Here is a 16,553-nt window from a genome sequence, read left to right as displayed (position 1 = left end):
TTTATTCATGAGAGAGAGAGAGAGAGAGAGAGAGAAAGAGAGGCAGAGACACAGGCAGAGGGAGAAGCATGCTCCACGCAGGGAGTCCGACGTAGGACTCGATCCCGGGTCTCCAGGATCAGGCCCTGGGCTGCCCTCTCTCTCTTTTAAAGATTTATTTATTTGAGAGAGTCCTCATGTGCAAGTTGGGGGAGGAGCAGAGGGAGAGAATCTTCAAGTAGACTCCTTACTGCATGCAGAACCTGATAAGAGGCTCGATCTCACAACCCTGAGATCATGACCTGAGCTGCAACCAAGAGTCAGACACTCAACTGACTGAGCCAGCCAGGTGCCCCAATATATGGCATTCTTGACAGAATTTCCTTTTCCTTTTTTTTTTGTTTTTTTTTGTTTTTTTTTTTTGAGAGAGGGAGAGAATGAGTGCATGCACAATGAGGAAAGGGCAGAGGGAGAATCCTAAGCAGGCTCCATGCTCAGAGCCGGGGGAGCTCAATCACAGCCCTAAGATCATGACCTGAGCCAAAATGAAGAGTCTGCTGCCTAAAGGACTGAGCCACTTAAAGGCCTCCAGGATTTCTTTTCTAACATGAAAGTGGAATAAAAACAATGAAAAAAAAACCCCAATAAAACAGAGATGAAGGCTAAGAGGTTGTGCCTCTGCTTTTGCAACAGGGCTGGAAACAAGCAACTAAACAATAGTCACAAGTGCCCTGCAGAGGGGCCCACTAGGTAACTAACCACACATCGAAACGTGACAATTCAAGAGCTTTCCGTACACAATTCTATTTCCCTAAGAAGTTCTGGTAGATCTCAGGCAGAAACATCTCAGTTTAAGGAAAAGAAGCTGTCAGGAGTCACCAACTCAGGACCGTCGAATACTGCTCAGTCCCTGGGGCCAAGCCCATCCACACCCACCTCGTCATCACTGTTGGACGTCTCAGAGTCTGAGGAGGCTGCAGGCTGACTCACAGGCGGCTCCTTCTCCTCAGAGTCACTCCGCTTCCGCTTTGCCAGAGACAAGAGCTCCTAACAGGGCAGAAGCAGACACATGAGTTTTGCTCAACAAAGAAAAAAACATTCAAGTATAGCAAAATGCCCACCTTACCTAGGTCTCTTCTACCTCTGTGCTTTCAACTGAAAATCGTCATCACGGGGACTTTTATCACACAGATACACTGCCAGTATTCCTAAGCACTAAAGAAATGTTTTCAAAATCTGTCCCTTTCTTCTTAATGGGAAATGTATGTCTGAAATGGAAAAATGACTATAAAAGTGAACTGCAGGCTACTCCCAAATTGTCACTATTTCCACTATTTCCAGCTACAGGAGTACTGAATCTTAGAAACTGATATGAGACCCATGTTTTTAAAGGTAATTTGTTTACTGTTTTTACAAGTCTAACTAATATTCCAAGCATCCTCTTATTGTAATTCATGGAAAAAATTGGCATTTGTGGGATTGTTCTGAATAAGCTGACAAACTACAAGATTTTTTTTTCCTGGTGATTTATGACAGATTACAGTGGGAGGGATGTACCACTAAGAGTTATGGCTAGAACCAGAATTTGCTCTCACATGGTTCCTCTCTTCTGTTACTTATTTTTTTTTTTTTAAGATTTTATTTATTTATTCATGAGAGACACAGAGAGGGAAGCAGAGACACAGGCGGAGGGAGAAGCAGGCTCCATGCAGGGAGCCCAACGTGGGACTCAATTCTGGGTCTCCAGGATCACACCCTGGGCCGAAGGCGGCGCCAAACCTCTAAGCCACCAGGGCTGCCCTCTTCTGTTATTTCTTATCAACTTAGTCCAGTAACTCAAAAATGCAACAAAAGGAAATTTCTCTGGTTCTTGCTCTCTGTAGTATCATTACCAAACCAAAATTATTCTGTACTTACTAAGCACCAGGTACTTTTCTAAATATCTAATATTTAATCTTCATGACAATCTTTTTTTTTAAAAAAAAAGATTTTATTTATTCATTCATAGAGACACACAGAAAGAGGCAGAGACACAGGCAGAGGGAGAAGCAGGCTCCATGGCAGGGAGCCCGATGCGGGACTCGATCCCGGGTCTACAGGATCACACCCTGGCTGCAGGTGGTGCTAAACCGCTGCGCCACCAGGGCTGCCCTCTTCATGACAATCTTAAAGTATGTACTGTCATCATCCCTATTTGAAGATAAATTAAGCAGCAGGAGAGGTTAAAAATTTACTCAGGGTAACACAGCTAGTACATGACAGAGCCAGGATTCAAGTCAGGGCAGATAGAACCCTAGCTCAAAATTCAGTCATGGTTTATCAGTCTAAAACATGTTTCCCTTCTGCCAAAAAAGAGAAAACTACTACTAATAAATACTAGTAGTATTATTTCTTGATGATGATGGTGTTCTACAATTAAAGGTCAAGTGCCAAGATGGATTTTAAAATAATAGACTGCCTACAAAGTATCTGTTTTCTTCTTCCAGTTTCTATTTTAGGAATAGACTGGCCAGAATGAGAATATGACCTTCTCAGATTAACAGCTGACCCACTCTTCTTCATAAGCAGTCATGAAATTTTACTCTTCTCATTGCACTGATGAGAGCTACCATACCAACTTCCTGAAAAGGCTGAAGATCATAAGAACATCTACTTTTTTTTTTTTTTTTTTTTTTATTTATTTATGATAGTCACAGAGAGAGAGAGAGAGAGAGGCAGAGACACAGGCCGAGGGAGAAGCAGGCCCCATGCACCGGGAGCCCGATGTGGGATTCGATCCCGGGTCTCCAGGATCGCGCCCTGGGCCAAAGGCAGGCGCCAAACCGCTGCGCCACCCAGGGATCCCAAGAACATCTACTTTTTCACTGTAAAATATTAACTCGTATAGACAAAATGCAAATTACAGCAATAAGTGTGTGTTTACTGTCTTTTAAAAACTTTAGGGGGCACCTGACTGGCTTAGTCAGTGGAGCACATCTCTTGATCTTGGGATGTGAGTTTGAGCCCCACGTTGGGAATAGAGATTACTTAAAAATAAAATCTTTGGGGATCCCTGGGTGGCGCAGTGGTTTGGCGCCTGCCTTTGGCCCAGGGTGCGATCCTGGAGACCCGGGATCGAATCCCATGTCGGGCTCCCGGTGCATGGAGCCTGCTTCTCCCTCTGCCTGTGTCTCTGCCTGTCTCTCTCTCTCTGTGTGTGACTATCATAAATAAATAAAGAAAAAAAATATTTAAAAAAAATAAAATAAAATCTTTAAAAACAAAACCAAAAAACAGGTGCACCTGGATGGCTCAGTCAGTTCAGCATCTGACTTTAACTCAGGTCAGGATCTCAGGCCCTGGGATTGAGCCCTACATTGGGCTCTGCACTCAGTGGGGAGTCTGCTTGTCCCTCTCCCTCTGCCCCTCCCCTTACTCATGTACGCATGCTCTGAGAAATGAAATTTTTCTTTTTTTTTTATTTTTATTTATTTATGATAGTCACACACAGAGAGAGAGAGAGGCAGAGAGGCATAGGCAGAGGGAGAAGCAGGCTCCATGCACCAGGAGCCCGACGTGGGATTCGATCCCGGGTCTCCAGGATCGGGTCCTGGGCCAAAGGCAGGCGCTAAACCGCTGCGCCACCCAGGGTTCCCGTGAGAAATGAAATCTTTAAAAAATAAATTTGTGAAAAAAAAAAACACACCTTGAGGTATAATTTAGTGCATTTTATTTTTTCTTATGTATAAATCCTAAGAATTTGACAAATACATAGAGTTTAACTCTTTCCACAATTAAGATATAGGATAGTTCCATCATCCCCACAAATATTGCTGTAATTTGCATTTGGTTAATAGGAGTTACCGTTGTGATACAAAAAAAGGGTGTTCTTATGAGCTTCAGGCTAACTTCCAGGAAGTTAGTGCTCTTTATATCCCTCCCTCCATCCTCTGACAACCATAGACCTGTTTTATGTCCCTATAGATAGATCTGCTTATTACAGAATAACATATAAATAGAACTGTATAGTATGTAACCTTTGAGATTGGCTTTTTTACTTAGCATAATGCATTTGAGATTCATCCATGTTGTAGCACATATTAGCAGCTTGTTCCTTTTTATTGTTAAGTAGTATTCCATTGTGTGGATGTATCACACTTTATTTACCAGTTGCAAAATACTTGGGTTTCCATTTGGGAGCAATTACATGTTCATATACAGGTTTTTGTGTGCATGTAAGTTGTTGTTTTTTAAGATTTATTTTAGGGGCACCTGGGTGTCTTGGTTAAGTGTCTCCTCGGTGGGGAGTCAGCTTCACCCTTTCCCTCTCTCTCATATAAATAAATAAAATTTTAAAAAAAGAAAAAGATTTTAGATTGTGCATGTGAGATAGTGCAAGCAGGTGGGTGAGGGGTGGTGCCAGAGGGAGGAGGAGAGAAAATCCTCAAGCAGACTCCTTGCTAAGGGTGGAGCCCAATGTGGGGCTCGATCCCAGGACTCTTAGATCATGACCTGAGCTAAAATCAAGAGTCAGATGCTTAACCAACTGAGCTAAGTGTAAGTTTTTATTTCACTTGGGTAAATACCTAAAAGTGGGATTGCTGGTAATTGGCATATGGCCTTTACTATTATCTTTCCCCCTGAATTACCTTAATGCAAATTTATAAAGTTTAGAAAGATTTCTGTTAAGTGATGTGATCTCTTTCCTGACCCTTTGAGATTCACAAATGCACTAGAAATCTGTTTTAACACCAACTCATTATCAACTGGGATTTGGAAACCTATCCATCAAATCCTGCCCTGGAACATTAACAAGTGGTAGACAATCATTAAAAATTACTGTAACTAAAAAAAAAAAAAAAAAAATTACTGTAACTAAAGTGTTAAAATGTTAATACTCCCTTCCTGATAAAGTTCCACTCCATACTAAAAACCTAACAAATGTCTCTCCTTCATCCACAAACAACTGCATCTGATAGACATAGTCCTTCTTCTCCTATGACATAAATACCATATTAACAATAGTGTGGTGACAGCAAAGACATTCTTAACAATGTGAAATATACAAGTTAAGAATTGTACAGGAGGGATCCCTGGGTGGCGCAGCGGTTTGGCGCCTGCCTTTGGCCGAGGGCGCGATCCTGGAGACCCGGGATCGAATCCCACGTCGGGCTCCCGGTGCATGGAGCCTGCTTCTCCTTCTGCCTATGTCTCTGCCTCTCTCTCTCTCTCTCTGTGTGACTATCATAAATAAATAAAAATTAAAAAAAAAAAAAAAAAGAATTGTACAGGAAATTACTGGGGGAACATATGGCAAATTACTCTTTATAGTTAAGTCCCCTAGGCTACCAAGGGCTCGTAAGTACAGCCAAACAGACCAATGTGCAACAGAAAGGTCTTTTCAACGGGCACATGTGAAGAGAGCTACTATCTGTAGGAGTGACTGATCCAACAACCAGGACTTGAAAAAGCCAATCTAAAACTGATCTGGGGATCCCTGGGTGGCGCAGCAGTTTGGCTCCTGCCTTTGGCCCAGTGCGCGATCCTGGAGACCCGGGATCGAATCCCACGTTGGGCTCCCGGTGCATGGAGCCTGCTTCTCCCTCTGCCTATGTCTCTGCCTCTCTCTCTCTGTGTGACTATCATAAAAAATAATAATAATAAAAAATAAAAAATAAAAAAATAAAATAAAACTGATCTGTATGGGGATCTCTGGGTGGCTCAGTGGTTTAGTGCCTGCCTTCGGCCCAGGGTGTGATCCTGGAGTCCTAGGATTGAGTCCCACATCAGGCTCCCTGCATGGAGCTTGCTTCTCCCTCTGCCTGTGTCTCTGCTTCTATCTCTCATGAATAAATAAAATCCTTAAAAATAAATGAATGAATGAATGTGATCTGTGCACAGGGTATAGGTCCACCTGCAGCTCTCTCCTGCCAGTACAATTCAACAGTACCATGCTTGCTGAGACGTTTCTGCATGTCCAGTGATGCTCTCTCATCACTGTCCCTATATTTCAACTCATCCAGTGAAAACCTTCCCTATTTTTCTTGGTGTTTGTCTAAGGGAATGGCAGTTGGGGGTGCCAGCATGGTATATCAAATTTAAGCTGAACTAAAGATCTGCTTAAATTAAGTCCAATGCCCAATATACTAAAGGTATGGCTGTGTAGGACACCACATCTGTCTTCTAGAGCAGTTTCATTAACATTGTTTAAAAGCCATATTTAACATTAAACTAGACTGTCAAAACTGAGACCCTAAAATAAAGCAAGCCTAACTACACCAAGGTAATGTTTGTTAAAACAGTATTATTCTGGTTAAGATTAGAATTCTAATCCCATCAATACATGAAGACTCATGAACCTTAAGATTTAATTCCCCTACACCATCATTCACAGTGTACTTTTTGTGAGGTTATATCAGGATCAATTGGCAATAAGGCAACCTAGCTCCCTCCTACTTACTTAAAGAAAATTAAATCTCATCTCTTAAATCAAACCTCCCGTGATCACATGAAAGTGGGATACATATTCTATACCCCAGAAATGAGACTAAAAGCCCATATGGATAGGCCTCGGAGGTTTTTATGGCTAATTAGCATGCTGAGCTCTTTTCCCCTTATTCATTCCACAAATATAACTACTGTAAATAATTATTACCAGCTAGCATGACCAAACATCTTGGTTTGCTCAGGACTGTCCTGGTTCTAGCACCTGAATGTCCTGAATTCTAGAAACTCCTCAGTTCCAGGCAAACTGGGACAGATGGCCCTACTACCGGCACCTATTATGTACCACCAAGCCATGGGTAGACACTCATGAAAAAAGGAGACAGTCATTGACCTTGAGTTTAAAAAATGAGTGAGGGAGACAATAACACAAAACTTGTTATATCTCATGATAAGTGCTAAGAAGGAAGTGAACCAAGTGAATGAGGAACATATCTGTGATAGGGTGATCCACGGAGGCTACTCTGAGGCAACTGCATTTGGATGAAGGAGAAAAGAGAGGTGCAGTTCTCTGGGCAGAGATCTCCAGGTGGAATAGCTAAGGCCCTGAAGATGGCAACAGCTTGGCCTGGTCAAAGAACTGAAGGAGAACCGTGTGACTGGAGCTTAGAGGGCAAGGGGGAGAACAAAGTAAGGCTGTTTAGAGGTAAGAAGAGACCAGATCATTCCAGAGTTTATAAAGCAGGATCAGGAGCAAGTGTCTTATTTGAAGGCAAAGGGAAGCCATCAAATGGTTTTAAGGGGAGTAACCACTCCCAGAGGGTTTTTTTTAAAGAGCACTCTGACAGAGGGGCCAGGGTGGGAGTGCAGGAAGGAGTCATGAGGAATCCAGAGCAGTGTCATCAGAGGGAATGGTGACCTGGACCGGGGAAGTAGCCACAGGACAGAGAGAGGGAGGACTAGAGAGATAGTGAAGAAAGAGGAGTAATTCACACGGGTTGGTCATTCATTCATTCATTCATTCATTCATTCCTGAGAGACACACACACAGAGGCAGAGACATAGGCAGAGGGAGAAGCAAGCTCCATGCAGGGAGTCCGATGTGGGACTCAATCCCAGAACTCCGGGATCACACCCTGAGCCAAAGGCAAACGCTCAACTGCTGAGCTACCCACACGTCCCCACACAGGTTTAAATCTGAGATGTGGGGGCACCTGGATGATTCAGTCAGTTAAGTGTCTGACTCTTGATTTGGGCTTAGGTCATGATCTCAGGGTTGTGAGATGGAGCTCCAAGTCTGGCTCTGCACTGGGCGTGGAGCCTGCTTAAAATTCTCTCTCCCTCTGCTCTTCCCCATCTCTTTCTCTCTCTCTCTCTCTCCCTCCTTCCCCACCCTTCCAGAAAATTATATGATATGATATGATTCTTTCATATCAAAACTATAGGCAGAGGAACAGGATTTCAATGGTGGATACTTGGTTACCTTTCAGATGTAAGGAATGGAGCCATTATGTGTATGTTTTTTGGGACAGAATGGTATTTGTTTTGTTGGAACTATTTTATTTTATTTTATTTTTTAAATTTTTTTTTTATTTATGATAGTCACACAGGGGGAGAGAGAGAGAGGCAGAGACACAGGCAGAGGGAGAAGCAGGCTCCATGCCCGGAGCCCGACGTGGGATTCGATCCCGGGTCTCTAGGATCCCGCCCTGGGTCAAAGGCAGGCGCTAAACCACTGCGCCACCCAGGGATCCCCGTTGGAACTATTTTAAACAAGCATCTATTATTTTTATCATGTTTTTGAAAAGATTTATTAATTTATTTGAGACAGAGATTGCACAAACGGGAGCAGGGAGGGAGGAGTGAAGGATAGGAGGCGACTCCCTGCTGAGTCCCAGGACCCTGGGATCATGACCTGAACGGAAATCAAGAGTCAGATGCTTAACCAACTGAGCCACCCAGGTGCCCCTCTACTATTTTTATTGAAAGAAAAATAAAACAATGAACATATATACAAAAACCATTCTGAGTTTTTAAAAACTTTTTATTTTTTATTTTATTTTTTTAAGATTTTATTTATTAATGAGAGACACAGAGGGAGAAAGAGACAGAGGCAGAGACACAGAGGGAGAAAGAGACAGAGGCAGAGACACAGGCAGAGGGATCCTGGGTCTCCAGGATCACACCCCGGGCTAAAGGCAGCGCTAAACTGCTGAGCCACCCGGGCTGCCCAAACCATTCTGAGTTAATTCCAAAGTGGCAGTATAACAATCCTTTATATTTCACATGATTCCCAAATAATTATAATTGTAGTTAAACTGAGTTGTATAAATGCCCACAGTTATAAAATTGACAAAATCATTTTCCAACCCATTCAAAAACAAAAGGCACATGATTTTTTTTTTAAATTCTACTATTGTTACTGGTTTTTACTTAGTTCCCTTTTCTTTTTTTTTTTTTTTTTACATTTTTTAAATTTATTTATGATAGTCATACAGAGAGAGAGAGAGAGAGGCAGAGACATAGGCAGAGGGAGAAGCAGGCTCCATGCACCGGGAGCCGACGTGGGATTCGATCCCGGGTCTCCAGGATCGCGCCCTGGGCCAAAGGCAGGCGCCAAACCGCTGCGCCACCCAGGGATCCCCTTAGTTCCCTTTTTTTTTTTTTTTAATTAAAGATTTTATTTATTTATTCATGATAGTCACAGAGGAGAGAGAGAGAGAGGCAGAGACACAGGCAGAGGGAGAAGCAGGCTCCATGCACCGGGAGCCCGATGTGGGATTCGATCCCGGGTCTCCAGGATCGCGCCCTGGGCCAAAGGCAGGCGCCAAACCGCTGCGCCACCCAGGGATCCCTATTTCCTTTCTTTAAAGATTTTATTTATTTGACAGAGAGAGAGAGAGAACATGCACACATACCATCGGGGGGAACAGGAGAGAGAGAAGGAGGCTCCCTGCTCCCAGGACCTGAGCAGAAGGCAGATGCTTAGTAAACTAAGCCATCCACGTGGCCCTTCTTTTTCTAAGATTCTATGTATTTATTCCAGAGAGAAAGAGAGAGTGTGCAAGCAAGAGTGAGCCAGGAGGAGGAGGAGCAGAGGGAGAGGGACAAGAAGATGCCACACTGACAGTGGAGCCCAATGCAGGGCTCAATCTCAGAACCCTGAGACCATGACCTGAGCCAAAGCCAGGTCACCCAGGTGCCCTAGGCAGGCATTATTTTCAACTACCTATTTGACATCTCCACTTAGATTAACTCAAAGACAACTTTTTTTTTTTTTATTTTTAAAGGCTTCATTTATTTATTTGAAAGAGAGCGTGTGCACAGGCACACAGGCAGGGGGAGTGTTAGAGGGAGAAGGAGAAGCAGACTCTCCACTGAGCAGGGAGCCAATGTGAGGCTCCATCCCAGGACCCTGAGCCACTCAGGTGCCCCTTCTCATTACAAACAACTTTCAACTCCACATCCATGAGGGAATTCATGCTCTTCACCTTTATACCTAATCTTCCCCTAGGTTCCCCATCTCATGCTAGGACTTCCTCTTCCTCACTCCCAACATCCAATCAATCATCAAGTCCTCTCTCATTTTATTCTGAATATTATGTCCAATCAAATCTACTTCCTGTTGCCTCTGTAAGCACTGTACCACTCCAAGTCAGGCATTCATTCAGCAAACATTGACAGGGTACCTGCCGCATACCAGCCACTGTCTTAGGTGCAGGGATACTATAGTGAACAAACAGCTTTGCCTTCCTGGAGCTTCCATTCTAGTGGAACTTAATGCTTTCTACCATCTCTCACCTGGACTCCTCTTTCTACCACTTAACTGGTGTCCCTTTCTCCAAGCTACTCTCCACCTGACAACCTAGGCAAACTTTTTAAAAGACAAACCTGAAGCCTTTTCTAGCTTAAAATCCTTCAGTGGTTTCTCATTACCCTCAGAATCAAGCCCTTTAACATTACCGACATGGCCCTACAAATAACTTTAGAACTTTTTAACCCCAGCGCAGAGTAAGATCAATTATATCTCATGAGCCAGTATTTTTACAAAATACCGGTAATAACAATAATTCTTTTTTTATAATAATCCTTTTTACTAAGACTGATACATGATTGATTTCTTTCTTTCTTAAGATTTTATTTTTTTAAAGTAAATGCTACAAAAATAAATAAATGAATGAATGAATGAATGAAGTAAATGCTACATTCAACATGGGGCTCGAACTTACAATCCCAAGATCAAGAGTCACATGCTCTACCAACAGAGCCAGCCACGCGCCCTTGATGTTTTCTATTTGATTCAATTTCATTTTCATTTTTAATGCTGGTTGTTATTCACTAAACTGACTTTCTCATCTTCAAAGGGTCCAAACAGGGACTACTACAGCTTCATTTGTACCTTCTCTCTCTTCAACCCATTAAATTCCAGTCACTGTGTGTTTCTTTCAGTTTCATTAGGGTGCTAGGTCCTTCCTGTCTCAATGCTTTTGTGCATGCTAGTCCTTCAGCCATGAACACTCAACATGCCTCAACTGTTTACCCTAATCTTTTCCTTAACACATATTCCAACTCTGTTTAAGTGTTACTCCCTCCACCGTAGTATAGCATCACTTGTCACACTCTCACAGTATCCTTGCTCTTCCCTTATAGCCTCTAGTCAAACTGTGAGGAAAAGACCCTGAGCAAAGCTTACCCCACACTCACCACCCCCTCTGTCTCCTCTAAGCTTCTTGAAGGTGGAAACTGCTTCCATTTTGTTCACTCAATAGCCTCAGTGCCTAATACTGTCTAACACATTTGTTGCAAGATAAACAATCTCTGCCCTTGGGGAACTTACAGTTCAGAAAGGGAGCAATAAGTACACCAATAGATCTGGTGCTCAAAGATGGGTTTTGAATTTTTCCTAAAAGCCTCTTCGCTAAAGCTCCCAGGGGACTCAATCTCCCCTGCACAGAAAAGGTAAGTGAAATTAGCAAATGAGTTACATCAAGCTGGATTGCAACATGACACAAATTAAAACTTCACAGGTTAACACTTGACACTTCTCACAAGTTTTTCATCTTAGACTTCTATGAAATTCTGCTCTAACATAAAAGAGGCACAACTTTTAAATTTCCAACTTTTATGGGGAAGGTTTATGGAAGGATACTTTATAACAATGATATTTTTTACATTAATATCTAAAAATAACTCCCAGAAAATACTTAGGGGCCTATTTTTTCAAACACAAATTTTATTATTGCTACAAGTATCACGAGCAGAGAAGAGGACACAGCAACATCACCATTTTATTTTATTTTTTTAACATCACCATTTTAAATAAGAAAGGAAATTATGAAATAAAGCATTCCAGTATGCAAGTAGCTCATTGTTTTTCTTGAGAAAGACAAAGTTTTCAGAAATACTGAGTTATACTGATCTGAATAGAGAACTCTTATTCCTTTATTATCTTGGATGCTTTTCATTTTATAAGACCCACAGCATAAATATTATTCCACAAAAAGTGACATTCATTATTTCCAAATAAGTACGTGATAGAGTAAAAAAACAAAACAAAACAAAACAAAAACAAAAAAACCCTAGGTTTGCTTCAAACTCTTTTCCAAGAGGTGCCAAAAGCAAGTATCTTCAGGATTTGCAACTTTAAAATGCTGAAGATGAGGCACCCAGGTGGTGCAGTGGGTTAAGCATGTGACTCTTGGTTTCAGCTGAGGGTATGATCTCAGGGTTGTGAGATGGAGCCCTGCTTCCAGTTCCATGCTGAGTGCAGAATCTGCTTGAGATTCTCTCTCCTTTACCCTCTGTCCCTCCCACTCAAGGGTGCTCACTCGCTTGCTTGCATGCTCTTTTTCTCTCAAATAAATAAATCATTTAAAAAATGTTGAAGAAAAGGTGTGCCCAACATAAAAAAAATAAGGTCACTATCGGGCCACATTTTAAAAGAAATCCTTCAAATTCTCAAAGGTCTGAGTTTTTAAAAGTTAAAGCAATTTTATTTTACTTTTTTAAAAGATTTTATTTATTTATTCATAGAAACACAGAGAGAGAATGAGAGGCAGAGACACAGGGAGAGGGAGAAGCAGGCTCCACGCAGGGAACCCGACGTGGGACTCGATCCAGGGTCTCCAGTATCACACCCTGGGCCGCAGGCGGCGCTAAACCGCTGCGCCACCAGGGCTGCCCCAGTTAAAGCAATTTTAAACTACTTTGATTCAGTTCCTACACATCTCTTCCCATGATGAAGAAAGGAAAAAAGGAAATAGGCCTCAATAAAAAAGCATCCCAACAATTCAAATAGCTTCAGAGATTCAGTACAGCCAACAGCTCTGCTACCTCAAATACGTCCGTCAAGTTTCTTCCATTGTGCACACACTATAAGCTGGGTCGGGAGGCTATTTCTCTCCCCAACTAGAGTATCATACTAAAAAGATTAACTTAAAAAAAAAAAAGATTAACTTGCAAAAAAAAAAAAAAAATGATTACCTTGCACACAGAATATGGTCTCGATCATTAAGATAAATAAGTACCTAGACCCTACCTGGTAAAAACGCAGAGTCCAGGGCTCTATCTCCTGAGTCTGATTCAGTAGGTCGGGGAGCCCCCGCAAAGTACATTTTTTAAAAAATTTTATTTATTTATTCATGAGAGATACAGAGAGAGAAGGCAGAGACACAGGCAGAGAGAGAAGTAGGCTCCATGCAGGAGCCCAACGCGGGACTCGATCCCGGGACTCCAGGATCATGCCCTGGGCCAAAGGCGGGCGCTAAACCGCTGAGCCACCCAGGGATCCCATTTTCAATAAGCAACCGAGAGAGTTTCTGACACAGGTGGTCCTCCTCCCACCACCAGGAAGAATCAGTATAGTAGGCTTACCTGCCTCACCTTCAGCAAGGACTAAGTTGGAAATATTTCTAGCATAATGGCTTAGAATCCCTTCTGGAAAACCCAGGAACAAAAGACCTCCTTTCTAACTGCTTCACTCTCACACTAGACACTTAGATTTGTTATGGTTTTGTCTTTTCCACAAGGACCTTACACTAGACAGCAAATATGACGCTATACCCCTAATGAAGACCCAAAACTAGGTGGAGCAGCCAAAGACATCCTGTTTAGAAAGGCCCAAATGCATTAATTTTGTTCTGAGGATTCCAAAGACCCCCAAACCAGCCTGATTTTGAACTTCTGCTAAAGGTCTCTGGTGAAAAGTTCTAGAGGGCAGACTGATTCCTCTGAGAGCCTAGCGCAACACTAAACAGATAGAAGGCAAAGGTACCTCTGTTAGGATATGCAGGGAAAGGGAATTTTGATCTGGTTCCCATCTGATATAAGAATGCCAATAAGTGGGGATCCTTGGGTGGCTCAGAGGTTTAGTGCCTGCCTTAGGCCCAGGGCGTGATCCTGGAGTCCCGGGATCGAGTCCCACGTCGGGCTCCCTGCATGGAGCCTGCTTCTCCCTCTGCCTGTATGTCTGCCTCTCTCTCTCTCTCTCTCTCTCTCATGAATAAATAAAATCTTAAAAAAAAAAAAAAAAAAAAGAATGCCAATAAGTGTAGTTGAAGAGGAGAAAGTTGAAATTGCTGTTAAATTAGGTATTACTTACAAATTTTATGCTAATTTCTTTTCATAAACAGAGCTGGGTTTAAGTTGCAACCCCTTCCAGTGTCCACTCTGGAAGAGCTCATTGTGGATCAGGTAAAACCTCTCTACCACAAAAAGAAAACTCTGAACTCATTTCATTTGTTAGAATTTTGTGGAAAAAAACTTTATTCATCACAGGAACAGAGGTCTCAGAGTGCTTTACCAAGGAAGCTCCCATATAATCTCTTTAATTGATGTAACAATTCCCTCCAAATTATTCAAAGTACTTTACAAATATGAATTCTAGCAACATGGAAAATGACCATTAAATATCTTTCTCATTTTGCACTATAAAAAGTTAAAAGACTAATAGATTAAGTTGGTATAGTGAAGAGTATGTGCCTTACAATCGTGCAGATGTGGAGTTCAAATTTCAACTCTACCACTAACAAATTGTGTTAATCTAGGTAAATGACTTCTTCAATCTCCATCTTCCTCATATATAAAATGGAGAAAAATAATACCAATTCCACCATAATTTGAAAACTTGACAAGGTAAATAAAGCACTGATTGAGGGGACTGGCTCACCCCAAGCACTATGTAAATGGTAGCTGATGTTTTCACTGCAAATACCTACATTTCTGGATTAAAAAAAAAAAATCTAATCCTCCCAAATGCCAGTCTAAAATTATCAACCAAACTTTTCCAGCCAAGAATGGATTTTTTATAGTTTTGTAAATTTCAAGAGCCTTTCAGCCAGAACATTTTCAACTTTTAATTCCTATCCCCAAACATGATTTTCTCCCTTTGATAAAGTTCCACTATTTTCCCATACCACCATTTTCAAAACAGTCCTCTTTTCTTCAACACACTTCCAGTCCCTCCTCCTTAAAGTCCACTCCTTTTAAGCTCTAATACTTTAGTCCTGAGACCTGTGGCCTAATACAAAGAAGCAGCCATTTACACAAAAGCCTCGGTTTGCAAGTGCTTGTACCAATATTAATTCTTACAAACACTTGATCCTTGTAATAGTCCAATTAGATACTCAAGGCTAATGTATCTAAATTTTAAGGTTACAGACAAAAAGATACATAGCTAGAAAAACAGCACAGCCAGCCTAGAACTCAAAATTTCAGATTCTAAGTTCAGTACTCTCTATTTAACTTATAAAGCTACTACCTCTAGCATATTCTTTCTTTTTATTATTTGTTCACAAAACACGCGGGGGGGGGGGGCTCTCTTTAAATCTAGTATCACTAGAGCGTTGTTGTAAAGGACAGCTTCCTCCCTACAATATTTTCTAGAGTATAACAACAGTTCAACCCCAAGACAGTGAGACCAAAAGTTACTTTCAAAGGTTCCTGCACAATCTTCAAGAAAGCATTCTGGGATGCTGCATGAAAAGAGCCAAGAGGCCTCAATCCTAGTCCTTCCAAGCCGTCCTATGTATTTCTCCACTTCTGCCCTCTTTCCTCCTCTCAAGTTTTCTTTGGTTTGACATCTCAACGGGCCTCTTTTCTCCTCTCAAGTTTTCTTTGGTTTGACATCTCAACGGGGACCCTTCTCAACCACAAACGACCGTCGTTGCCAAATAGATTTGTGCCCAAAGCTTAAGTTTTTCTCATTAAGCACGACAGAGGTTCCCTAGAACTGTTTAAGGGTGCCTCTCCTCCAGGTCCACATCTCTTGTCTGAAAAACTTCATCTTCCAGAGCCTGCATCATCTCGCCCCCCGCCCCCACCACCCCACACTCACCCTTGCACCTCCTCCAAAATCTCCCAGCCTCCCGGGTTGGCGGACGATACTTCCTATCTCTCTGGGCCCGGATCTCCAGGCCTGCAGCCCGCCGCTCCGATCTGACCCGAGCAGATCACGGACCCCGCTGGTCCCCCAAGCCCGAGGCCCACCAGCCTGGTCCCTGCCCCGCCTCCCCGCCCAAGGCGCCAAGTCCTCGGGGCTCCGTCTCCAGGCCCCGGCCGGACTCCAAGGACCCCGGGCGCTGCGGGGAGGACAAGAACGAGGTGGCAGCGGAGGTCAGGGTGCGGGGCGGGCCAGGAGCTCGGGCCAGGAGGCCCTGGGCCCGGCCGGCTCCAGGCTCCGGTGGCCCGGGCTCAGCCCTCTCGCTCCGCCGGCCCGCGCGTTCGCGGCCTGCCCTCACCTGATCCAGGTTCTCATCGCTGCCGCTGTCCTCCGTGTCCGAGTCGATCACGACGCGGCCTTTCCGCTTCTTCACCATGGTGGTCCCCCGGCTCCCACGCCGGACGCCGCCCGGACTCCCCTCTTGCCCGCCTGCCAGTGGGACCGCCACCGCCGCCGCCGCCGCCGCCGCCGCCGCCGCCGCTCGACCCACACAAAGGCGACCGCGCATGCGCGCTCCGCTCCGCCCCTGGCCCCGCCCCCCGCTCGTCGCACGCCGTTCGCCGGCGCCCGGCGCCCCGCCCTGCCCCACCCCCGACGCAGCGTGGGAGGCGGGCCCGACAAGGTTGGGTTCCGGACAGCCGACCGCGGTCGCATACCCTGCGCGGGCCTCTGGAAGCTGGGTGTGTTGCTTCTGCGGGGCCGAAGCTTGGTG

At 43.6% G+C, this 16,553-nt stretch overlaps 1 protein-coding gene across 1 annotated transcript in view; it reads right to left on the bottom strand.

The window, feature by feature from the left end:
- Window positions 1-16,349, bottom strand: part of RTF1 (RTF1 homolog, Paf1/RNA polymerase II complex component) — a 56,672-nt gene extending 40,323 nt beyond the window's left edge. Inside the window, exons 1-2 of the mRNA XM_038580120.1 lie at window positions 16,140-16,349; window positions 916-1,026 (exon numbers count right to left, since the gene is read on the bottom strand). Coding sequence (XP_038436048.1) covers window positions 916-1,026; window positions 16,140-16,349 — 321 coding nt within the window. The remainder of the gene's footprint in view (window positions 1-915; window positions 1,027-16,139) is intronic.
- Between the last annotated feature and the right edge of the window lie 204 nt (window positions 16,350-16,553).

Source organism: Canis lupus, chromosome 30 (genome assembly GCF_011100685.1).
Source record: "Canis lupus familiaris isolate Mischka breed German Shepherd chromosome 30, alternate assembly UU_Cfam_GSD_1.0, whole genome shotgun sequence".
NCBI classification, from domain to species: domain Eukaryota; kingdom Metazoa; phylum Chordata; class Mammalia; order Carnivora; family Canidae; genus Canis; species Canis lupus.
Note: the sequence above shows the minus strand (reverse complement) of the source record. Positions and strands in the feature narration are given on the sequence as shown.